Source organism: Labrus bergylta, chromosome 1, assembly GCF_963930695.1.
Source record: "Labrus bergylta chromosome 1, fLabBer1.1, whole genome shotgun sequence".
Lineage (NCBI taxonomy): Eukaryota > Metazoa > Chordata > Actinopteri > Labriformes > Labridae > Labrus > Labrus bergylta.
In genome coordinates, this window is record NC_089195.1 from 27,887,939 (window position 1) to 27,912,100 (window position 24,162).

General features: G+C 41.3%; 3 protein-coding genes across 14 annotated transcripts in view; 1 reads left to right on the forward strand and 2 right to left on the reverse strand.

The window, feature by feature from the left end:
• The first annotated feature begins 1,257 nt into the window (after positions 1 to 1,257).
• On the forward strand, positions 1,258 to 3,204 carry si:ch211-113e8.11 (uncharacterized). The gene is made up of 2 exons (XM_020647321.3): positions 1,258 to 2,103; positions 2,216 to 3,204. Exons 1-2 carry the CDS (start codon positions 2,021 to 2,023, stop codon positions 2,934 to 2,936), a joined length of 804 nt encoding a protein of 267 aa, XP_020502977.2. The 5' UTR covers positions 1,258 to 2,020; the 3' UTR covers positions 2,937 to 3,204.
• A 76-nt stretch (positions 3,205 to 3,280) lies between these two features.
• zfp91 (ZFP91 zinc finger protein, atypical E3 ubiquitin ligase) lies at positions 3,281 to 10,421 on the reverse strand. Of its 2 annotated transcripts, none has more exons than XM_020647320.3 (12): positions 9,377 to 10,421; positions 9,030 to 9,067; positions 8,757 to 8,873; positions 8,269 to 8,305; positions 7,891 to 8,001; positions 7,716 to 7,811; positions 7,434 to 7,619; positions 7,167 to 7,217; positions 6,900 to 6,978; positions 5,590 to 5,704; positions 5,386 to 5,485; positions 3,281 to 5,267 (listed from the first exon to the last, which is right to left on the reverse strand). In XM_020647320.3, the coding sequence occupies exons 1-12, from the start codon at positions 9,832 to 9,834 to the stop codon at positions 4,283 to 4,285; spliced, it is 2,373 nt and encodes a 790-aa protein (XP_020502976.2). In that variant the 5' UTR covers positions 9,835 to 10,421; the 3' UTR covers positions 3,281 to 4,282. The 2 variants fall into 2 exon arrangements, with proteins under 2 accessions (XP_020502976.2, XP_020502975.2); XM_020647319.3 differs by having other exon boundaries at positions 8,269 to 8,308; positions 9,377 to 10,419.
• A 1,573-nt stretch (positions 10,422 to 11,994) lies between these two features.
• Positions 11,995 to 24,162, reverse strand: part of rbm47 (RNA binding motif protein 47) — a 34,011-nt gene continuing 21,843 nt past the window's right edge. For 5 of the 11 annotated variants that reach the window (XM_020647330.3, XM_065958140.1, XM_065958142.1 and 2 more), the window contains 6 exons: positions 20,100 to 20,967; positions 19,668 to 19,995; positions 19,205 to 19,228; positions 18,503 to 18,712; positions 16,157 to 16,350; positions 11,995 to 15,376 (listed from right to left, as the gene is read on the reverse strand). In XM_020647330.3, the coding sequence (XP_020502986.1) occupies positions 15,125 to 15,376; positions 16,157 to 16,350; positions 18,503 to 18,712; positions 19,205 to 19,228; positions 19,668 to 19,995; positions 20,100 to 20,936 (1,845 nt within the window). In that variant the 5' untranslated portion in view covers positions 20,937 to 20,967 and the 3' untranslated portion in view covers positions 11,995 to 15,124. Of the gene's footprint in view, positions 15,377 to 16,156; positions 16,351 to 18,502; positions 18,713 to 19,204; positions 19,229 to 19,667; positions 19,996 to 20,099; positions 20,968 to 22,185; positions 22,463 to 24,162 lie in introns of those variants that run through there. The other 6 variants (XM_029279970.2, XM_020647331.3, XM_029279971.2 and 3 more) reach the window with 6 other exon arrangements.

The window sequence follows — 24,162 nt, forward strand, 5'->3', positions numbered from 1 at the left end:
AGAGTCTAAGTCCTAAATCTGTCAGCTTCAGATGTGTCCATGTTTTCCACTGAAAAGTATTTAACAGGAGAGCATTGACAGTGAAGAGATTGCGTAGCCACTGATAAGCAACAGGAGGCCAAAAACAATCTCTTGCGGTTTTGGTAGCATTTGTGTTTCCAAGGTTCCAACTTGATCAATGGGGACAAAGACCATTGGCTGTAATGTTAATTAACCTGTGATGTTAATTAATGGTATTCGAGATTACCCAGAAGCAGAATAACAAGAAGGCTATTAAAACAGTTATAACATTAACATTGCAAGGGGGCATTCAAGGACTAAATTCAAAACTAAGAAGTAATATTAAAACCACCAATCCTCCTTTAATTTTTATATTTGAGTAGTCTTCTCCATTCAGGAAAACTAGACTGTACCATGCCATACTTTAGACCGACTCATGACAACAGTAATGACTTAAATGTTGTGTTTTCTTTATGAATCTCACTCTCAGAGTATTAAGACAATACAGCGACTATAGGCTGACTGCAATGGCTTTCAAAAATAAATATGAAATGATGATCATATAATAGACATCATTTCATAACAGGAGAGCAACAGGTGTTACCAATGACAGTAATGATAAGTTTGTTACACTAGACTGCCAGTAAAGCCTGCGTGCATGCTTCCAGAGCGCTGTCACTGGCAGAGAAGGAGAGCAGCTGCTGTAACTGTTGGCACACCTGTGTTTGACAAGTCAACGAACTCAGAATGATATATTTATTTATAAGGCTTGTTTAAAAATAATTTATAATTTACAGAGGAAATGAATTGCACAGGTTACAGCACTGATACAGAACATTAAAAAAAAAAACATAATACACACAGATAATTATATATTATATATTTTACTGATAATAATATAACAACTAATCTTTTCTTGTGAGATGTCAATTTTGGGCTTCAATATTCTAAAATTGTCTTTACTTATTCCACATATACAAAATCTTAGTATAGAATTATTTATACAATCTTTTGTTTATTATATAATATGTTGTATGATTAATCAAATCTAAGAGCTATAGCTCAATTCAACCTTCTAACTTTTATTGCAAAACTATAAACTTACAAAATATCAGAATCAGCTTTGTATTTTCTTCAGTAACTATTGTCTAAATGTACAAAAAGTATAACTTTAAATATAAACATAATATAAGCAAAAAGACCAACAAACCTAAATAAGAAAAAAAAAATTATTTAATATATTACACATATTAAATATTAGAGTACATAAGTGAAAAAGTGCTCAGATTTTTGTTGTTGCAAAGTCTACAGCAGGGGTCTCCAACAGGTAGCTCGCGGGCAGGTTTTCAGTAGCTCGCCTATAGGTTGACCGACTGTGTTAAAAATAAAAATCTGACAACGGTAAATGCACCTCTTCCCACTATTCATATATTTGGCCCATAAAAACAGGTAGTACTAATGTTTTCTTGGACATTGATGTGAATTTAAGATGAGTGATAAGCATTGGCTTATTGCAATTTCAATGTGAAAACAGTATCTCAAATAAATGCAAGCGATTTGATGCAAGTAGCCCTTGGCCACTTTCATTTTTTGAAAGTAGCTCTCAGATGAAAAAAAAAGGTTGCAGACCCCTGCTCTACAGTGTTCATGAATAAATGTTTTTTTTTTTTTTTGTCATGTTTTTTAAAGTGCAATACCACGCCTGTGCTGTAGGTGTCAGTGCAGGCAGCGGGGACATGAACAGTTGCTGAACGACAGAAACAAGACTGTAAATATTAAGACCAGAAGCTGCTCAGCTACTATGAAACCTAGATGTTTCTTTTATTAAACAAAAAAAAAGAAACTGGGAATGATTGAATATATTTCCGCTGTGATATCCGAATCTTGAATTCATCAATTAAATATATTTAACTAGTCGGATGCAGTATTATTTGCGAGTTTTGACTTTGATAGCCAGCTGAGCTGCTACTTAGCCGAACAAGCGTTACCCACAGGCTTTACCTTGAATAAGACAGTAAACATGAACTCTCTGGTTGGCTATGGGGTGTCCTCGGAGTCTGACAGCGATGGAGAAGTGGATAATGCAAACAACGATGCAGTTTGGTACGTGCTCATTTAAAAAACAACAACAACAACAACAACACATAGGCCTATATTTCTGACTATACGACAGTAAGTTACTGATTGTAACTTCTGCTCTTCTTCCTTCTTCAAGTTGTGTCAAGGAGATGCGTGATGAGAAATCAGCTGTCAAAAGGACCCGCAACTTGTTGGAGCCTGGTTCATCTTCCAGTGAGTCAGGCAGTGAAGCAGAGCAGGAAGAAGACCCCCGGCCTTCTTCTTCATCATCATCATCACCACCACCACCACCACGTCATCCTCGAACACCAGCAGCAGCTTTTCCTGCAGCCCACCAGCAGCCAAGTCTTCCTCCTCCTTCTCTGGGTTTGCTCACCTCCTATAAATTGCCTCATCCTTCCCTAAATTCCTGCTCCGACAGCAGCGTGTTTGCCAATCCTTTCAAGGCTCAAGCGGAACAGAAGCTCAGCGCCTTGCAGAAACACGTCCCCCTCACAATGCAGGCCAAGCCCTCCCAGATAGGAGGCAAAAGGGTGTGCGTCTCCTACAGGAAAGATGGGAGGTGCAGGTTTGGCATCAAATGCAAGTACGCTCATGACAGTGACCTACAGACCACAGTCACTCCTACCGACTGTCTCCCTCCCGTGAACGAACAAACGCCGGCGTCCGATTCGGTCGAGGCTAAAGAAGGTGGTTCCACATCCCAGACCCTCCAGCTAGAAACGAAAGAGGAAGAGTCAGGGGGGCAACAAGGGAAGAGGAGGAAGATTGGACTGAGTAACACCATGATTCCCCCCAAACGAGCTATGAAGCAGTACGCCATGATTCGGGACAGAGAGCGGCTCAATATGTCCTGATGGGATTCTTTATAAGCTGTTACACGTTTCTGTCACAAAGCAATAGTGTTGGGATGACATGTAGAAGGTTTGCACAGTACATTGTGTGATCAATAATGACTCAGGCTTACACATACTGTACATCTGGCAGTTTCTCTTCTCCACATTTACACTCTCGCACATGTTAAGGGCCATTTGGTTTGGGATTAAACACCCAAAGATAAGACTACTGATCGCTTAAAGTCGAAAATGTAACATCCCCACTTGAAATTAAAGACATAAAAACATACACATCTTCAGTAAGTTGTTTTTTTTCCCCCCCAACACAATGTTCTAAAGAAGTCAGTGAATACATGCACTCTGGATAAATGTTATGACGTTTATTTACATCATATAAACAAACATGTTTTGTGTTTATCCTACCACACATCCTAGATCATTATATCATAGAGGTGCAGATTTCAGTATTAGCTCGTGTTCTACGGTTTCTACACAGCTTTGCTAATTGAATTACATTATGTGTTATAGATTACAGAAAACAATTCTTGTGCTAACTCAGTGACTTTTTCTTGCTGTTATTTTTATAGGCTCATAAGTGATTAAACGTGTCCTAGGTCACATTTTGGCATCCTATCATAACCAACGAGTTTTGTGAGTAGAACATATATGGATTATTCCTCCTTCAAACTGAACCAGCGAAGCTTCCCTAACATCTGCACAGATGTTACTTACCAGGTGTACTGACACTATCTAAAACAAGTTAAATATGCATATTTTTAGACTTTTTTTTTTTAAACAGGGTAATGAGAACTCTTTTTGTCCTCTTTAGGTCTATAAATGTTTCTATTTGCCTCTTCAGGTTGTATATGCTGTTCTATTGTTTCCTTAACCTTACCAAATAAAAGGCTGTACAGTGAGAGCTGGACAAATGAAGAAAAATAGCTGCCTATTCATTTTACAGAATAATGACTCCAGACGTATGTGGGTCTGTTCATAGCTTTCTTGTTTGTGTTTTTGTGTTAATTAATAATATAAATAGTCAATTTATTCTGATATCATCAGGAACCTTGATGCCAAACACTTGGCATTCATGTGCAGTATGTAACTAAGAGGTATGTTATTTTATTGCATAACAGCAACAGCTCTGCAACATAACCTCAGCATCATTACATACACTCACATAGAAGGCTAGTTATGTTTACAGGACAGTATGTACAAAGGCAACAACTTACACATACAGAGACATACACATCTTTCCCTGATACAGATATTCTAAAAAGCTACCAAATCTGACTATGAGTGAACAGTATATCATATATTAGTGATCCTACATTTACCCCAAACTGTTTTAGTGCACTATTCTTGTTCTACAAGAGCACCTGCTGCACGTGCACCTCACTGCTGTCTGACAGCACCTCCTCTTGACCCGACTGCTCCCAGACCACACTGTCCTCCTCCATGTCTTCTGTCTGATGATGGGAGCCGACTGACTGGGAGGACGATGAGAGCACCGGATTGTCCAGAAGAAAGCTGTCCCTGTTGGTGGAGGCTGGGGACTGGGACAGGAGAGTGGGGCTCTGGACGGCTGTGTGGAGGGCCTGAAGCTGCTGAGAGCTGGCTAGAATGGGGATCTGCTGAATGTGGGTCTGAGACTGGCTGACGGGCTGGAAGGTCATTTGAAGGATTTGAGTCTGCCCGTGGCTCTGCTGCTGAGAGGAATAGGACTGAAGAGGCTGCAGTTGGGGCTGGTGCTGGGTCACCACTGAGCCAGAATGGAGGGTCAGCTGTTGGATTTGGGGATGCGACTGCTGAGCCGCCTGCACGAACTGGACGGGCATCTGTAGCTGGAGGTGAGTCTGTTGCTGGTTATCAGCCGGCGAAGGGGGGTCCATAGGGGACAGGGCAATCGTCACTGGCACCTGCATTGTATGGAGGCTCTGGTCTTGTCCCAGTAAAACCACCTGGTGACTCACTTGTTGGGTCATATGACCCATCTGGGACACCTGAGCCAGTTGCTGCCCGACCTGTCCTTCCTGACTCAGCTGGTCCCCCTCACAGTCCTGCCCTACTTGGACCACATCCAGGCTGGTGACCTCTGCTTGCATGGGGTTTCCTGAAAGCTCCAGTAAGGAGGCGGGAGTCGTGATGAGGGCACCAGCATTGGCTGCCAGCGCCTCAGCAATAAGCACCTCTGGGTGACTCTTGGCCTTATGGGCCACCACACAGTCCTTCTTTTCAAACTTCTTGCCACAAATGGAGCAGGAGAACTGATATGTGGCATCAGCATCGTGCTTCTTCATGTGCCAGTTTAGAGACGCCTTCTGACGACACGTGAAGCCACAGATCTCACACCTGCGGGGAAAAATGACAGGAAATGGCTTGAAGTAATCCAAGAAAAGTTAAGGCTATTACTAAACATTCAAACAAAAGAGAGTACAGTAAGTGAGCTAGTGAACGCAGTAACACTCACTGTAGGGGTTTCTCTCCTGTGTGGATCATGCGGTGCACAGCCAGGTTGTGGGAGCTCTTGAAGGCACGAGCGCAGAACTCACAGATGTAGTCCCTCTGGTCTGAAAACACGAAATACTTCAATATAGATATGTTTACAAAATACTTCATAATAACTACAACAATGAGTAGTCAGACATAGATCATACAGCATGTGTATGTGTACCTGTATGGTGCTTTGCGTGACGAAGCAGCTGCTTCTGCAGGCGAAAGAGCCTTCCACATGAGGGGTGAGGACACACATACTTCTTCTTAAGCAAGTGCTGGTATTTTATATGGTGCTGGTGTGCAGAACAAAAGAAAGACAGATACAAACAGTGAATCAATATCAGTTAGATGTGATGGGTAGATTGTGACAGCTCTCAATTCAAACAAAGGTTTAGGTCTCTTTTTATATTTTCATTCATCATATTTCCATCACAGCTTTGATTTAAGCTTAGCTTCAGACAATGATAAAAACGCTTCAACAGGAAACAAACACCTTTAGTTATGGAGAGATTCTTTAGGAAGGTCACAGGTTTCGTTGCTCGTCAGGAGCTACTGACTGCACCTGTGATGTTCTGTATTGCATGATGACAATCAGCTGGGCTGGGAGGCTCTGTAGGGAGGTGGACGTTTCCCTGCTCAGGTGGTTGTGTCTACAGAGAGTCAACACCATCAGTTGGCTTTCTGTGTTTTTGAATGAAACTCTCATTTCTCAGCCATTTGTGACTCCTTCCATAAACCCACCTAATCATTGACACCCACTACTCTTTTGTTTGTAGCTCTACTTTATGTTTGTCTATCACTTGGATAGAGTCAGTGTGTGGTTTTGGAGGGCTGTGTTCTTCTGCCACCTTGAGGCAACCCAAGGCCCACTTACTTTGTACCCTAAGTGCAGTGTTTTGGTCGTTTCCTGACTCAAGCCCCCCCCGTTATTCAGCAACTGGGGGAGAACGTAACACTTTTTATAATGCAACTTTTAACCAATGAGTCTACCAACAAAAATTGAAATAAGCAACTTTCAAATACCACTGAAGGATAAAAAGTAATCACAATTAGACCCTCTGCGGGAAAAGACGCAGTACATCTTATTTCCTTTCAGATCTCGCCCTGTACATGAGTAAGTAGAGTAATGTATCATCCTGCTTTGTGTTAACTGTCAAACAAAGAAGTCATCGGGAATCTTTGCAGTGAACTTTTTTTGAAACGGGCTCTTTCATCAGCGTGAGGTAAATTGACCTACCTCGTGGCCCCGAGAGTCGTTGTGAATAACCATGTAGAAATAATCGATCTTATTGCTGATATTCACGTTTCCTTTTGTAGGTCTCTCAGAGGCATCAGTATTCATTTTAATCTCTTCAATCACTCTGTTTTACACAGCCACTTTAAATAGTCTAAAGGTTTAGAGTAGCCAATAAAGTTCAGTTTACTAACATGGATACATTGTCATGTGTAGAGAACGTGAAGGTGGACAGTGTGTTTTCTGAGACTAACCTGTAAGTAGCGAGGATGAGCCAGGACCGTCCCACAGCCCTCCATCTCACAGCGTACATACTGCACTGGAGGCTTCTTCCTGTGTGAGTGAAACAAACGTCATCCAAAAGACCGTTATACTGACATCAACAAAACGGAGCTCATATATATTCACATATTTTGCTCACTATGTCAGTCACAAATGAAATGATGAAATGATGACTGGACAGTTCATTAAATTATATCACAAAGTTCCAAAAAGCCCGAAAAACACAAAAAGCACTTCACCTTCTCTTTGGAAGCCGCGGGGTTTTGTCATCTTTTTTCCGACGACCTCTCCTGACACAGAAAGAGGACAGGCTATTACAAAATCAAACGTTTCAATAAAACAATCAATACCTTGTTTTCAGAGCACACGTCTGTTAATCTGTGTTAATATTTGTATTATTCTATTACATAATAAAAATACAATGTGATAACCTAATATTCACATCCACTAGACAAAAAGTCAAATCTATTGACAACTTGATACACATGAACTGGTTCGGTACTTACTTCCTTGGCCCATCCGGGTCCTCCACCGTTTCCTCTTCCAGCTTTACTTCCTCTTCCACTATCTCAACGTTCTCTGAACCTTCAATCTTGATCTCAGCAACCTCCCTCTCTTTTTTGGGAGCTTTCTCCTTCTCTTTCTTCTCCTTCTGCCTCGGAGGAGGTCTGCGCTTTGCTTTAGGTACATCCCTGAATGAGAGGAGGGAAGGTTCAATTATTTAGTTGCTTACTAAAAATATGAGGCTTGTGTGTTTTTTGGTGTGTCAGACACAGACACACACTCACCTTTCAGCCCTCGGGTCATAGCTCTGATCGTTCAGGTCATCTCTGAAAGGAAGATCTTCATCAGTGCTGAGGCCCAACTCCTCCTCCTCTGCACCACTGAAAGCAAAACAACAAGTCACTTAAAACAGGATTCCCTATTGTCTCCACGGCTTTGAGTGTATGTGCTTGAGCGTACCTCTGACTCTGCGGCTGGAAGCTCAGGTCATTTAGGTCGTCCTGGAATGGAGGGTCTTCATCATCCAAGCCTGGTACAGCAACATCCTCACTTTCCTTCTCTTTCTGTTTACTGCGTCAGCATAAGTCATCATCAAACACAATTCCAAGTTGTCACTCAGTCACACATTATCAAGCAGTGGCAATGAGTAACATCCAAACCAGCTGGTGGAAAAGCGGTAGGTGTGTGTCTTTTTTGCTTTTGTGCATGTCTGAATGTGTAAAGGTAATTTGTACATTAGCCTAATTTGATGCCGTTTTGTGAAAGCAAACAACTCCAGCACATAATGCTTGCAATATTCATGTCATGTTAGACCCAGAAGCAAAGTAATGTACTTACATTTCATTCTTGTCCTTGTCCTTTACCTCGTCTTTGACTGCTGCACAACAAACAGGAAGACATCATGAATTTGAGAAAAGCATCAAAAACACTCTGAGCCTCTGTACAATTTTACTTAAGATGTAACAATAATTCATAAGCATGATGTGAGAGCTTGAAATCATGAAACACAATAGCATGTTATTGTAGTTTCCTGCGTTCTCTCTGCACGAGATGTCTAATTCAGTCGGAAGGGACCACACACATTTTTTAACGAGGCATCACTGATCCCATTACACAGAAAATCCATTACCATAACATCCCCTATCAGCTGAATAAGATGCTTCTGCAGGGGTTTTTTGTTTTTTTCTCTACAGATTTAGTAACATCCCTGTAGAGCGGCAGTAAGCAGTGAGTGTTAGTGCTGCTGCATGCTGTACCATTTAATTTGTGAACTATAGGCCCACACGTGCTGAACCATTGTCCCTTATTGTCAACAGGTTGCTCACCAGCTGGATTCTCCATTCCAGGTTCGGTCTTACACACGGGCTTGGCAGAGCCGCGGACAGCTCTGCCAGACGGGGGCTTGGCACGAGTCTGGGCTGGGGGGCGCTTGGTGGGAAGAGCTGGAGTGAGGGCATCAGACGCACGCCATCAATTATAGTGTGTGCCATGAAGTCAGCTTTGAAATGCACACTGATTACACTCACAGATGTATAGAATTTAAAACTTAATGATGTAGACACAGAAGAGGGCTTTTCCCCCATCAATTATGTAACTACCTTGTGCATCTGTTGCAGGTTTCTTTGGGTCCTCTGAGCTGCAGAAGGAAGAAAAAAGACACTTAGATGTGACATATGACACATGCTTTCATTCATCACACCTCAAGTGCAATAATGCATTTCAGTGGCAACAATTTACGGAAACGTGCCCGTCACTGTAAAAGCCAGGTGAAGTGTTACTCCACCCTCCCCATGCAGAGCTGCAGAAAGGGGGACGAGCCATGCTGAAGGCGTGCTCCCCGCACACAGACACAAACACACAAGATAACAGTCTGGACTGACTTACTGCAATGTAAACACACGTGGTTGTCTATTAACCAAGGGCTGCTCAATTAAAAAAAACTTACTCTGTGCCTTGAAGGCTGTCACCTGCGACCCTCCCTCCAGCTTCTGCAGAACTCGCTGCTTCTGAATGTTTTCTCCGCTTCGAGTTGGAAACTTTCCTCCGCTTGGACGCGCCGGTGTCCGGATTGGGTTCTTCTTTTTCTTTTTCTTTCTCATCTTCTTCTTCGTAGTCGTCGTCGTCGTCGCTTCTGCTGTCCTTCAACCAGGCCGGTACTGCCCTCGTTGACCTGTCTCTCAAAACCCGTCCCGAGCTCTGCGGGCTCGACGCTGCTCCGTTGACGTCCGTGACCGAAGCGGAGACGCCGGACCTAGGACGGCCCGCTCCCCGCTCTCTGAGCCCCCTCCGCGGCGTAACGGTCACACTGGTGGTCGGGGTCCGCTCTGAGGCCTTGTCCTCCTCCTCCGCTGCTGCTTCACCTTTATTTACATCCTCGGTTCGGGCGGTTCCGGGCGGTTCCATCACCGTAAAGACACTTCAACACCTCCACAGATTCCGCTCACAGTCAAGCAGGTTCGCTGGATATTTCAGTAAAAACGGACCACATCTGGCTAATAGACGTCTAGATCGCAAGCGGCCTTTATCCAACAGTGGTGCATTTTCAGTGATTGCGTAGGGTTCGTCGCAAATTAAATACATATATTTATTGATTTGTAATTGAAAAGTTTTCTTAATTATCTATTCAGCAATAACCCGATATAATTTTAAAGAAGCAGACACTATTTTCGCCTTCTTAAAGCTATAGTAAACCTACTTATTCGTGCTGGCCTCCTGCGCAACCATTTTGTGCGCTTTGTTGCGTCTCCTTTAAGCCAAATATAAACTGAGGTAACGTTGAGGAGCGGCAACGAATTCGAGCAGATATATAAATCGTCTGGATTCCCCTCTTTGGCTCGTGCACTTTGAGTCAGCCTAGCTGCATTGTATATGAATCTGCGATAGGGTAGGCGCAACATGCGCAGGGCTGTCACTGAGGCATCATGGGTAATGTAGTACGGGGTAAAGCTGGATGACTACGGTTGGACTCGGTTTAAAAAAATAATATATATATATATATATATTTTTTTAAAACCATTTTAAGATGCATTATACATATAAGATTTACATGGCATGGACTTGAATTCTTAATTTATATTGCAGTAATATATATAGGCCTATATTTAAAAGTTTAAAAAAATTATCCTGCTTGCAGAATGTTTTCTCTGCCACACAAAAATGTCAACAAACAAAAAAATGTATTTATTTCAGGGTACTAAAAGGGCTATAAAGTAGTTACGTCCTTTAAATTATTTTGATAATTGACAACACTCTGACTGTAGGTTTACATCTTCTTGCCTGTGTGTATTATTATTATTATTATTTTTTTATCTTTCACTATTCTAAATTGATTACTTTGTCGCTGAAATGGCTGCTAGTGAAAACCCTATACGAAATATTAAGGTGAAAACTTGCAATGTCTGACGTCTGAGCTATTTAGCACTGCTGCAGACTGGTCTGATGTGGTGTATTGACCACCAGGGGGCAACATTGTTTATGAAATAAACAACTTTTCTCTGATTGGGTATAGTCAAGTGACTTGTTTTGCAATCCTTCTCCTGACTTTGGTCAGTGTGGTAGAGCAGGTGTGATGCTGAATGAGCTTAGTAAGACATTATCATGTAGGTAATATTCCTGGGGAATGATGTCACTCCCCTTTCTTCTGCTTTCATAAATCATTTACTGATCATGAACACATAGCTGTGACGATGCATAAACATCATCATGTTGGGATAGTGGGGGATGGAAAAACCATAAACATAAATTTAAATTTTAATTACCGTTTCTGATAATACTAAAACCAATACTTGTTTTATTTTAAAATTTAAAGTAGATTTCATTTATGGGAAACGATGTGCCATGACTTATGGGTTGAGTTGGCAAACACGTACAAAACAGCTGAGAACAAGAGTGCATGTCAAGGATTCAAGTGCCGAGAATATGACCTATTTTTACAGATTCTTTGTATGATGCTGTGCGTAAATACAGTGTAACATTAAGTAGGCCTATTGGTTGTATCAATCATGGTGGTTGTTCAGAAGGTTATTTTTCTAAGTGATTTTTTAAATGGTAGTTTAATGGTTTTATGACTTTAGTCAGGCTTCTTATCTGTTTCTAACTTTCCTGTAAAACCTGAAACAGAGTCCTTGTGTGTGTACACACGGCCAGTGAAGCTGATTCTGATTCAGAGTTAGTGCGTAAAGCATTTAAAAACGTTCTCCTGCATGAAGAAGGCTACTTGTGATCTCAAAAGCTCCCTGAACTCCTCTCTGAGGTTCAACATGTTTCTGGAGTAAAGTTGACCTTCCCCCCTGAGAAGTTTATGAAACACTCTCCCTCCTCTCTGAGCTGTGACACATTGCTTAACAGTAGCTGATGTAGGAGATCAGGCTTTGGTTTTCTATTCACAGAGGTCAGAGCCAAAGTCTGGTGCGACACAGGACCTCGTAAGAAACTTCTGACCTGTGTGGTGCTTATGATAGTTATGCAGTTTGATCTCAAATGAGGGCTAGCTGAGTTAATGTAGAAAGTTTGGTCATGTTTGAACAACAGGAAATAAAACACACAATCAATGACCACGTTGAATCCTTTTGAAAATGCTTTATTTTTCTACTTTATCACTATAAATATAACAATACAGAACAAGCTTCTTTTTTTTTTAAACAAACTTCAGATAGAAAACAGTCTGCATCGGTCTACAAAGGCATAGCAAAGGGCACAATTTGGCAATAAGGCACACACTAGGAAGAGTTAAAATGGTAACACCTATGTTAAACTAGGCATAAAGCGCCACTACTACTGACACCGGGGTCAGCAGTGTGGGTGAAATGCAGGCAAAAGAAAGTCAAGCAGGTGTTTTGAGTGGGAGGCAGAACCAGACAGTTTTCTGCCATCTAAAATGTAAAGACTGTATGAAGGTTGAAGGACTGTAATAATGATGCTGTGTTTGCTTGATGTTGTCTTGGAAGGTGAAAGACGGTAAAGCAGATTAGAAAAATCTGCAGGTTTGTGTTTATCTCGAAGCTTTAATGTGATTTTTTTAAACTGTTCCTCCAAAAACTGACATGCCAAGTTGAAAAGCTAACAGCTCAAAGTGACTTCAGGCTGTCACAAAGGTACAGTTTAAAGATTTTGATGTTCAAACTAATATGAAACGGAGCCATTTTATTCCCACTCAGAACACCAAATCCAGTTCAAAAATAGCATACAGAATATCATATTTAACAAAAACAATACCCTTGAAATTTTAAAAACTATCGGACACTTTGGCAAAAAAAAAAAAAAAAACACCAACATATTTTTTTCTACGTTTGTTACTCTGACTTTATCCCTAAACAAGATGTAAAATACAGAAAAGTCATATGTTTAAGAATATATTATACCTTTTCTTCTCACTTCATAGACAACACATGTATTGCATATATTAAATATATCCTTATTGTCATCATACAAGAAAATAATAAAAGCAGTTATCAGCAGTTTGTCTTCTAAGTCAAACCCACTTTCAGAGAGGAGAGAAGAAGCTGAGCGTAGAAGACGGAGTGAGATGAGACTTCAATCTTTTTCTTTCTTTTTTGGGGGAAATGAGATCTTTTATTTCTAGTTTTTGGTCCAAAAAAAACCCTGACCTCATATGTAATCTCAAATATCCTCAAAGTCTAACTCGTTGTGTTGTATTTTTGACAATATGTAGTCAAATATATGAGAAGATGATGGAAAATTAGCAAATAAAAATCCAATTTAAACCAAAAAAGAATAAAGAAAAAAGGATTCTATAAGCCAGCAATTCAAATATTTGGCCTGCTCTTGTATAATGACTGTTATCGTCGCAGCCGCTCTGTTTGTTGAGTGGCACTTACACGCATGGCTACTTGTTTATTCCAGCTTGAGGTATTGTTCCAGTTTTACCCAGTCCAACATTATACCTGTTTCCAACACACTGCAGAGTTGAAAAAAGTGCCTACTAAACATTCATCTGGTTTTTTTTTTAAATGTTTTTTTTTTTGCCTTATCCACAAAGAAAAAAAAAAAACAAATGCACATATACCAAGAAAGAAAAAGGCCAAGTTCACACTTGAATTCATATTCAGTATTTCAAATCTCTTCACTTGTATGTTGCAATCTCTTGCCTTTTATAAATACGTTTTAAGTGCACCTTGGTCAAGCACAGTTTGGAGGACGAGAAATCATGAGGAGACAGATGGAGTGTTACTGCAGAAGTGTTAAGAGAAAGAAACTACAGGACGGAGCCTTGAGACCAGAACCTTTGTCTCAGTAATACCACCAATCTGGATCAATGGACAAATATATGGAGAAAAATCCAATGTGCCAACCACCGAGGCTTCACTTTGCAATAAACAAGGCACAGTGTGATGCGTAGGTGAGCACACATAGCAGGCTATATGTCGATGTAAGGCACTGTAGTCAGGCACAGAAAATGGAGTGTAGCCTTTAGGTTTTTTCTTCTTTTTTTTTTGATTGGCATCGGCAGAAAAAAAGGAGCGCTTTAAGTGACAGATTGCTCCAGTCCATGTGAAAAAAATGTCTCTCATTTCTGTCCATATTTGTTCACCTCAAACAATAAAAAAAACCCAACAACAATAAAGATTATACATAAATGAGAAAAAAACAAAAAACCTAACATCTGTTCAGTCTTAATCCCCTGTAGGCGCAGTTTCTCAGAGAAGGGAAACATCTCAGAGGACATCGCTGTCTACCAGGGGGTGTAGATAAACCACGCAGCCCATCCTTTGAAAAAAAAAGCTCTCCAGTTTTCTTTATTGAGTATCTGCTCCCCAAAGGAATCTGCCTTTACAATATTACTTAGCTGGCAAGTTTTCTTCAAGATAAATGTTTCCAAAAGTTACAAAAGGCAAACTAGAAATAAGCAAGTGAAAAACAACAACACTTAAAACCTTCATTTAAAACACAAATAAAAGTAAATGAACCAAAAAAGTACCAAAGACGGCCTGTTTGAAGTATACACACTCAACCAGCATGGACGGACAGCATCAACCTATACCGCATGTACAGTTGGCTAAATTACTATATATCAATGGAAAGAAACAAGAACTAAAAAAACACTTTAGTATTATGCAAAAAGCAGTTTCTCTTCAGTGGTATTCTCTTTCGTCAGTAGTTCCAGTTGTCGTTTTTATCTTTTCAATTAAATATACTTTCTTTCTTTTTACCTCTAAGGTTTAACACTCAAAAAAACATTCTTTTAAGACATAGTGTAAAGGTCTTTCCTGTTTGAGAAAAACAAAAACCACCCCGTTTAAGAGATAAAACTACAGAGAATGAAACGTCAAATCTTCTCTTCATAAATACTCGTGTGTGTACCTTCAGTGTTTCCGTTGCCATAGCAACGAGGTGGAAGGGGTCTGAGACACATTAAAGGAAAGCTAGCGAGATGATAATTGTGACTGTGGTCGTTGTGAGTAATGCTTGTTTTAAATGGACTGTCCTCACTGTTTTCAGTAAAAGTAAAAACACAGAGCTGCTGCATGATTCAGAATGTCACATGGCCGCTTGAGGTCCACGTCGAGGGCCCCGAAGGAGTGACAGATATTTGCTTCAAATGACGTTGATTTAGAGCTTTTGGATGTCCACAAGTTCAAGTGATGTTTTTCTGCATGATGGGACAAACGCATGTTGCAGTGGTTCAGTCACAGCTTGGGAAACTTTGCCGTTTTCCTTGGTCTGACCCCCGCCATCAATATGTCTGGTAGACATCGTGGATGGGCAGCTGGAAGGCCGTGGCAGGGAAGGCCTGTGGCACCGCATAGCCCGTGTATCCTCCGTACGCTGCAGCCGCCACCGCTGCATTCTTCTGCAGAGCAGCCAGAGCCGCTGTGTTGGCGGCGTAGTTTGCGATGGGGACGTATCCGGCTCCATAAAGGCCGCCGGCCGTGGGGATACGCTGGACATTGTGCGCCATGGCGTAGACGGGAGTGATTGGACGGCCCTGTGTGAACGTAGGCAAAAGACAAGGAGGATTAGACTGAATACGATTATTTCTAAAGCTTATCCTCAGGGACCAGCTCAGAGTACATTGAGTACATTCAATGTAGATTCATTCAATAAAAGCTTTCAGCTCTTAGATGTTCTTACCTCAAAAAACCTCAAGGCCAAAGAGTACAGAAACAGAATGTTTAATTTCAGACATGCACGATTTCTTCATATAAAACTCAGCAAACCAATCTGAAATCGTGCTGTTTGTGGTAATGTGCAACAATCAATCATAGACTACATTTTTGTCAAGCACTTACATTTTTTAAGTACATAGATGCTACAATCCTGGACAAAGCTTCACAAGCCACCGGACTGATATAAGAGTTCCAAATCTCAGAGTTTAAAGAAGTATTGTGTGTGATCGAGGGAACTTTTAGAAGAAAGAGAATATAATATGGATGAGTTCATACAAATAAATTCACCTTAAAAAAGAAGAGACAATCTTAAAATCTAGCTCTATGGACACTTGATGCAACTAAATCCTGCACACCTTTAGTCGTGATGTTTATGCAACTTATTCATAAATATCAAAAGCATGAATTCACCTCAAGTATCTCTTATGATTGACTGATGCTCTGTAAGATATTTATGCACAAAGCAACCTTTTTAATCATCGTAAATGTAATCTTAGAAGGTAGGGTTTTATATAATCACTGTGCTGTTGTGCTGTTATGTCTTAAAAATCAATTTAACCCTTTATAAAAAAAAATCCCATGCGAGTCATTGTGCACACCTGAAAGGGTGGAGGGGTGGAGACTGAAGGCAGGACGTTGGCAGCAGCAGCATTAGCATTGGTGTGTTCAGCGTGTTGTAAGGCCAGAGGGTTGATAAGGTGCTCCACAGTGTGCACCTTCCCCTCCTCCATCAGCTTGGCTGCAGGACCCGCGCTGAACACCGGGTACTGCCCACCCAGAGTCTGCAACGCCACTGCACACAAACAGACACGAGAATGAGAGCTCGGATAACAGAGGGGACATCAAAGCTAAAACATTCAGTCAAGAGTATGTGAAGTGAAATGACAGCAAGAGACAGACACATGCTTGCAACCATGCTCAAACAGAAAACTAGTGTTTTTTTTTATTCTGGAAGCGATTGTAATAATAAGAGGAGTGATGAATGTAAAGCAGTGAGGGGTAAATAAGGCAGAAAAGGTCAAAAGAAACAATTTAGAAGAAGGGGAAAAAATTAATGACAAAAAGTTTGGGTGTGATTTGGATTATGATGGTGCTCAAAAGCGGATTAACCTCAGTGCTCCAACACATGCACACGCGCACACACACAGCGAACACAACGTCAGTCATTGTTTCAGACGGCCAGAAGTCTTTTCAATCTGGTGGTGATCCTGTGATTCCACACAGAGTGGGACTCAAACTGAGCCTCAGATTGGGGTCACTGGTTCCAGAAACGTCACAACACACACTTTTGATCACCATACATAAGACATTTGTAATTTAAAAAAATGTAGTTTTATGTTAGAGTTAAAATATAAAAAAAGCCATCTGGAACTTAAGGATTAAAGAATAATACCAGTGTATTCACCTCTATTTTGCATTTCATATTGTACTTTTTCCTTTTTATTACAGAAGAAAAAAATCATGAATCTTAAACTTATGATGTTGCATCTGTATAAACTTATTTTGTGATAGTTTCTGTTTTGTTTTGTTCACAGGAGAGTTTTTTTTTTTTTCCCCCTTAATTAGAATCAGTGTCGTTTCCATCTGATTACTGTCAGTAAAGAAGGAACCAAAAAAAGAAATCAAAATTTCAATCAGGAAATAAACAGTGGCAGAATGTAGCCTGTTTTATAATGTATAGATTTATTTTGCATTTCTAAATAATAGATGTATAAATCATGGGCAGGCTTCAACCCCTTACATCACACTGGTATTATACTTTGAATCAGAATAGAGTCAACAGAAAATGTTAGAAAAAAAGAGGAGAAAAGAAATCTTTACTTCTTGCATCAACCCCTTTTCATGAACAAATTGGTCCTTTCACCAGCAACGCTTTAAAAGCTGTTTCGACAAACAATTAAACTAAATGTCACTGCCAGTAGATTCAATTTTCTGCACAAAAAAAGTCAATCTTTTGTGCCATTTGTGCTTTTCATTCATCCTTTCCTGAAATAAAAATGTCGAGACATATTTGAAACATTTTCATTAAAATTTTATGAGTTGATTGCACTGAAAAGGAATTGATGGTAGATACTTTGGTCTATACATGCCTTTGACAGTGTTCAGACAGACAACAGATCTGAGAAAAAAAAAAATCTTTAGCAAAGGCGGGGTTGGTAATTTTCTAAAACTAGCATGATTTTGAAAGTAGTATTTCCTTAGTGCGCCGTCTACACCCACCCCCTCCCCTCTCTGCTCCCTCAAAAGCCACGCCCCTCACTTACATGCACGAGCGAGAAGGGAGACAGGGAGGCGTGATATGTTCATCAGATTGGCTCATCTACATTGGCAGAGATTGGTCGAAGTTTTTACATGCTTACAACTGCTACAGTTGACAGATTTTTTTTGTTCCTATTTCAGAGCACATAAGTTACTGATGTCTGTCTTTATTGACTTAAAGACAATTTCAACGTATACCTTAAAAAGTGTATCCGGAGGAAATAACTAACCCTGCCTTAAAGGTTATTTAAGGATGCCAAAACGTAAAAAAAAGTAGTTTGATCTGCCAAAAGACAACGTTATGCTTGACCCAAAGCTCTGTCTTTTGGCACACTCTGATGGCAAATCTAATACTTTTCAGGTTCATTAGCCCTTTGGTTTCTTGTAACACAGCACTGTTTTAGGTCTGAACACCAGGTAAGTTAGATTTATAATTGGAAGGAGAAGGAAAGAATTTGGGAAGAAACATGGCTGTTACTTTCTGGTCAGGCTAGAAAGGACAAACATGTAGTGTCAGTGTCTGATACTGTAAAGAGAAAGTCCTTTTGCACCTGACCATCCAGCAACATCCCTCATCATAATTTATCGCAAAATGTTCATCAAAAAAGAGAAATTGTGAGCTGGAAGGGTTAGTAAAGGCTTTGGAGATGGGCAACGACATGGATGGATAAATCTATCTCACTGACTTGTGCCAGGTTTGATGCCAACAGGGTTGACGGAGGCAGCAAGCTCCAGACTGGGCATCAACTCATAGGGCTTTTCAGGCTGCCTGGCCTTGCCTTCATGGTAGCGGCTGTAGATGCCACGACCAGCAGAATAACCCCCCAGGTAAGACCCCCGTGGTCCAGGGGTACGGTTACCTGCAGTGGCACGACCACGACCTCGCACAGTACCTGCTTAAAATACAGTTACAGTAATATGATGACTGGAGGTTGGGCAACAGGGGCAGCTTTTACTGTATTTTGAGTAGGGCAACATGAAAGGCGAGATTTTATGTTGGGTTTAGAACTGCTTTGAAAGTTACTTTAACGATATCTGGACTAAGAAAGTCATTGCAGTATTAAGCTCTCATTTATGACAAAATCTGCTCATGAAGTGTAGTTTCTTCTGGAAATTTCTCAGCAGTATTTGGTAGAGTTCACGAGTTTTTGGGGTTCTTTGAGTCTAATGTGGCCTTTTTTTCTAAGCACCATTGAAGATGGAGGCACTCTAAAATGGTATTCCCAAAGGTCTAAGCTCTGTCGTGATCTCTGCAATAACCCAGCATGAAATGGGAGGTGACAGCATAGCAGGAAAAGGATGGTGTTAGAAAACGTATAGTTTATCACATGGCAAGAAGCTCATTGTTCATTGAAGAAATAAGTAGGAATGAGGATGTGAGAGATTACCATTGTTCTGTATCATTGGGGGTCCTTTGGAGAGAAAACCAAAACACAATGATTGTTGAAAGTCAAATAGATTGTCCTGCTACCACCCAAAGACCAAATATAATCAATCATCAAAGGTAACGGGATTAGCATTTATTTGTCCATCACCTTGTTTTGTCTTTGCCTTTTAACAACAGGCTCACTGATTTCAATCCACAAACCATCATTAGTTCTAATATTTCAATTATATTTTTCAAATGAAATTGCATTCATTAAAGATTTGCTCATTATCATCCTCTTCATCACGACTGTTTACAAAAATCATACATCTCTATCTATGTGGAGTTTATTTCATTTTTCCAACAATACTGTCATAATACAATCTTTAGCAGTGCAACAGCCAAACAACATTTACAAAAATAGTAATGCTGTGGTTTTGCAGCTGATAATCCCTGGAAAAAGAGGAGAAAGAATGAGTTCTAACCTTTGACGAAGTATTCCCTGTTGGGTCCAATGAGGGTGTTGTAAGGATAACCATAGTAGGCCAATGTGTAGGGATCACACTGGTAAACGTAGTTCTGCTGAGTAGGTTCTGGAGTGGCAGAGGCCCCCTTGGAGGCCTTCTGGCGGGAGTACTGCTCTTTGTCAACTGGCTTGGCGAGTGTCACCTCGATACAGGATCCTTCCACTTCAGTGGCATTGAGATGATCCATGGCCACGACCGCATCGTCCCGGGAGGTAAAATGGACGAAGGCGTAGTCGCGGATCTTCTTCACACGTTCAACACATCCAGGATTCCACTGGCTGAACACCTGGTTGACAGAGATTGGTCGAGAACAGTTGGCTTTAAAATCACTTCTTCTCTAATAGAAAAAGCGCGGTGACACATCTGAACACAAAACTCAGCCAGTCCTACCTGTCTGATCGTCTCCTCACTGGTCTCCATCATAAGATTCCTCACATAAAGGATCTTTACTGTCTCCATGACGTCTTCGTCCACATCAATCTCTGGCTCAGCCCAGTCTACTGCTATCTGGTGTCCCCAAAGCTGAATGCGTCCAGGCATCAACTTCCTGCGAGCCATGGCAGCTGCCCGGTGCGACTCGTACTCTACAAAGGCAAAGCCTCGGTTCTTCAGCTTGTCTGCTGCACTGGCATAAACTATCACGTCTAGAACCCCTTCTGTAACCTTGGAGACTTCTTCAAGGATCTCCTCACGTTTTTTGGTCTTGGGAATGCCACCGATGAAAAGACGGCAGTTATCTACAGATGAGCAGACTCCCAGGAGCCGCCCGGGCCGCACTTCATAGTTGTTGAGCTCACGTACAGCCCTCTTGGCCTCATGTTTTTCTGTGTACATAACAAACGCGTACCCTCGGTTCTTCCCATCAAAGTCCATCATGAGCCGCATCTCATAGATGCGCCCTACGGACTCAAACACTGGGACCAGCTCATCCTCATAAACGTCCCGTGGGATCTTGCCCACAAAGATTTCACATCCTCGTGGTGGAGATTGAGCGTTCCATCCAGGTGGAGGGCCATATTTACGCTGACCATTTTCCTGGACCATACCGTAGCCGGTGCGCTCCATCAGGGCCACCAGTGCAGCCTCATTATGAGAACCTGCAACCCCGTCAGGGATGCTAATCTGTCCATGAAGAGAGTTGTGGGGTGCACCAGAGGGTTTGGACAGTTTGGAGGGGGCGGAGTTATTGCTCATGGTTGAGGAAGAAGCAGGATCTTCGGCTGTCATTCTGCCAAAACCATCCAATCAGATCTGGGGCCTGAAAAAAGCAAAGAGAGACACATTTGTCAAATTGCAGTAGGCTGTAATAATCACAACAGCTTTTCTAAAAGAGAACAGGAAACACAAGGATGAAGGAGCATGTTCAGAAGTTGACGAAAAATCCCTATAATGGTTGTTTCGACACCGAATTATCACCAATTTGCAGGCACAATCAAATGCAAGATAACCTGCCTAACAAACCAAACGAGGCACGCTGTGTGACCTAGACAGATAGAAAATACAGCATCTATAAATCCACAGGGCACCAATCCCTATCAGCGGTTTTACAACCTTGTTTTGTTGAGTTCTTCAGATCCTTTGCTGACCTCTGGTCCCTATCAGAGCGAATGAAGGGCTGTAAACCCTGAAACCTCCAGCTCAAGGTTCACTGGGTATGACTAGGTCACATGCTCATGATATGTGTGTGTGTGTGTGTGTGTGTGTGTGTGTGAGAGAGAGAGAGAGCGAGAGAGAGGGAGTGTATGTGTGTGTCAGAAGTAAGATGGAGTTAAGCTATATGAAGAATTTTGAACAAAAATGACCCCATTGACTCTGTTTTGTAACAAAAAGCTGTGTTCATTGATCTATCATGAGCATGGACCTGTGGCACACACACACTCACCACAAGAGGGTGTCGAACTTAAGTCTCATACAGTGTGTACATTCAGCTTCTTGAGTGTGTGTGTGTGTGTGTGTGTGGTTTTTTTTTTTTTACTTTTCTGTGTGTGCCACTTCATTACGGGCTGCAGGCCTATAAAAGGAACAGAGAACAATCAGAAATCGGCTTCCCAAGCTTAAACCTCTTACTCTGTTATTTTCCAACACTGCCTGCATTCAGAACGGGAAAATCCACAGCAATTTAAATCCCCAAATCTCCACACAGTGTACAACACTTGAGGCAACCAATCAAAGCAGACCCAAAGCAAAACACTTGTGGGACTGAACATCATGTAAGCAAATAGGATGAGTAAAAAGAAAAATAAACAGCCTCTGGTTGAATAGGAGGTAAAGGCAGGCAGTGTGTGTGCGTGTGTGTGTGTGTGTTTTGTGAGTCACAAGATTGCCTGGATTTTGATGGAGATAGGTGAAGTAGTGAACAAAGGTAAAACACTAAGCCAAGCAACCATGGAAACACACAAACTCACTCATCTGGACCTCGTATCTCACTCTCACACATGCCTGTTTACCTGCAAAAAGCTGAAAGAGATAGGGTTACCTGAAGTTGGCTGCTGCATGCTGACAGGTCAACCTGACATAAGGCTAGATGAAAATAAGTAGTTGTGGGGACATCTATTATAGGATTCACTATTGCACATTATAAACATCACTCAAGTTTCCCTTCTATACTGCTGAACCAGAGCAACCTTTGGGTTACTTGTTTCTGAGTTGCATTCCCTCCGCTCTGCGAGCCCTCCCTCTGTTCCTTCTATTGTGTGAAGTGCTAACATGACTCCATCTCTTATCAGCCTTATCTGGCCAGACTGATGACAAAGGGAGGACAATATTCACTTTGCCAGTTTTGCTCGGTGATAAAAAAAAAAAAAAAAGAGAGAGAGAGACACCATGTGACACTTTGAGGTTGACTCTTTTGAAGTTGGTGTAAAAATTTAGCAGTTTTTTTAGTGTCAAAAATATAACATATTCACTGTTCAGTCTGAGTGTGGGGTAACATGTTTCCTGCTTTTGACCACTGGGAGGTTTTCCAAACTTCCTCAGTGCTGATCACAGTTGTGCTGAGGTCATCCTTTTTTTTTTTGGGGGGGGGGGGGGGGGGGGGGAACTCGGGAAATCACAGCACTCAGTGTGTCAGGGGTAACCCTCAACAAGACCGTTTAGTCTCTCTCTCTTTGCAAAAAAATGAGAACAGCCAATGTGCATGTGACATGTATGCGTCCAGTGTATCTGGAAAAAGTTTACCACGAACAACAAGATAACAGACAAGGAAGGAAGTGTAGGGCAATAATGCAACACTCGATAGAAAATTAAAAAAAATACAGACACAGTCACTAATTTACTTGCAGATTATTGGCACCTCTTTAAGCTCTGGTCCTATACACAGGGGTATGTAATTGTATGTGTGTGCATGTGTGTGTGTGTGTGTGTGTGCGTGTGCGTGTGCGTGTGTGTGTGTGTGAGATGGCAAGAACACTGAGGCAGCAACAGGTAGATGATTAACCAGGAGGAACACAAATCACAACCTTTCCTCACAGAGGGCATAAAGATTTACAGCTCTAACTAGACTAAACCCAAATTATGACAACTCATGCGTGATTCTCCTATCTTGATCTTACCTCTTTGCTGTAGGAACAAGCACAAAGAGCAGCTATTTGGTTAAAAAAAACAACAACAACACATAATCGATGCAGATGTGCAGCGCTCAGATACAGAGTTCATCTTTGTTTATTTGATTTATTTAACAAGGGAAAACTCTTTAAGATTAAAACACTATTTTTCAGGAGTGTCCTGGACGAGACAGGCAGCTGCACATATACAAACATGATGAGCAGCCATCCATACGAACACGATGCAAGATACAAAACTATAAATCAAAAGATATTAATAACAAGTAAAATAGTAAATATATGCCAAAATCAACCAGAGTCATAAATCTATCAGGTAGAACAGCCTGATGTCACCTGATATAACACCAGTTCCTTAAGTTTGGAATCTTTTTGCAATTTGTTCACAAGTAAAGGGAGCAGCAATCTTAAACACCCTTTCCCCCCAATTCAATTCTGACCTTTGGTACAGACATTACTCTTCTGTACGGCTTAGAACTGAGGAAGGAGACCTCAAATAGAGTTGTAAAAAGTGAGGCGACGCCCATGTTTTAGTCTACTGGTCACTCGTCTCCTGGTTTTAGTCACCAGGTCAAAGGTTATGAACTCAGCGCAGGGAGGGACGAGCTAGCAGGCTGTACCCGCACACTGTAAAGGAAGTTAGGATGTTTATTGGTAGCAGCGTCCAACCTGTTGGGTTAAAGTGTTCCAGTTATTGCTGAAGAGATTACCCATTACATCGTGTATGATTAATAGGAACACCTGATTCTCTACGTATTGGGTGGGTTATTGGGGACTGAATTGCTTTATGATCGGACAAAAATGCTTTTACAGGCTTCCTCTGGTTTCAACCATAAACACAGATTGACTACTGCAAGCAAATTCATATTTTCCAACAAAGCGAATCAAAGTTC

What these genes read in the sequence shown, in the direction of transcription:
- si:ch211-113e8.11 (XM_020647321.3), top strand. Translation starts at nt 2,021, where the DNA reads ATGAACTCTCTGGTTGGCTATGGGGTGTCCTCGGAGTCTGACAGCGAT. An exon ending in GCAAACAACGATGCAGTTTG is followed by an intron (nt 2,104 to 2,215) that starts GTACGTGCTCAT and finishes TCCTTCTTCAAG; the next exon opens with TTGTGTCAAGGAGATGCGTG.
- zfp91 (XM_020647319.3), bottom strand. Translation starts at nt 9,834, where the DNA reads ATGGAACCGCCCGGAACCGCCCGAACCGAGGATGTAAATAAAGGTGAA. An exon ending in GACAAGGACAAGAATGAAAT is followed by an intron (nt 8,002 to 8,268) that starts GTAAGTACATTA and finishes ATGCTGACGCAG; the next exon opens with TAAACAGAAAGAGAAGGAAA. An exon ending in TATGACCCGAGGGCTGAAAG is followed by an intron (nt 7,620 to 7,715) that starts GTGAGTGTGTGT and finishes CCTCTCATTCAG; the next exon opens with GGATGTACCTAAAGCAAAGC.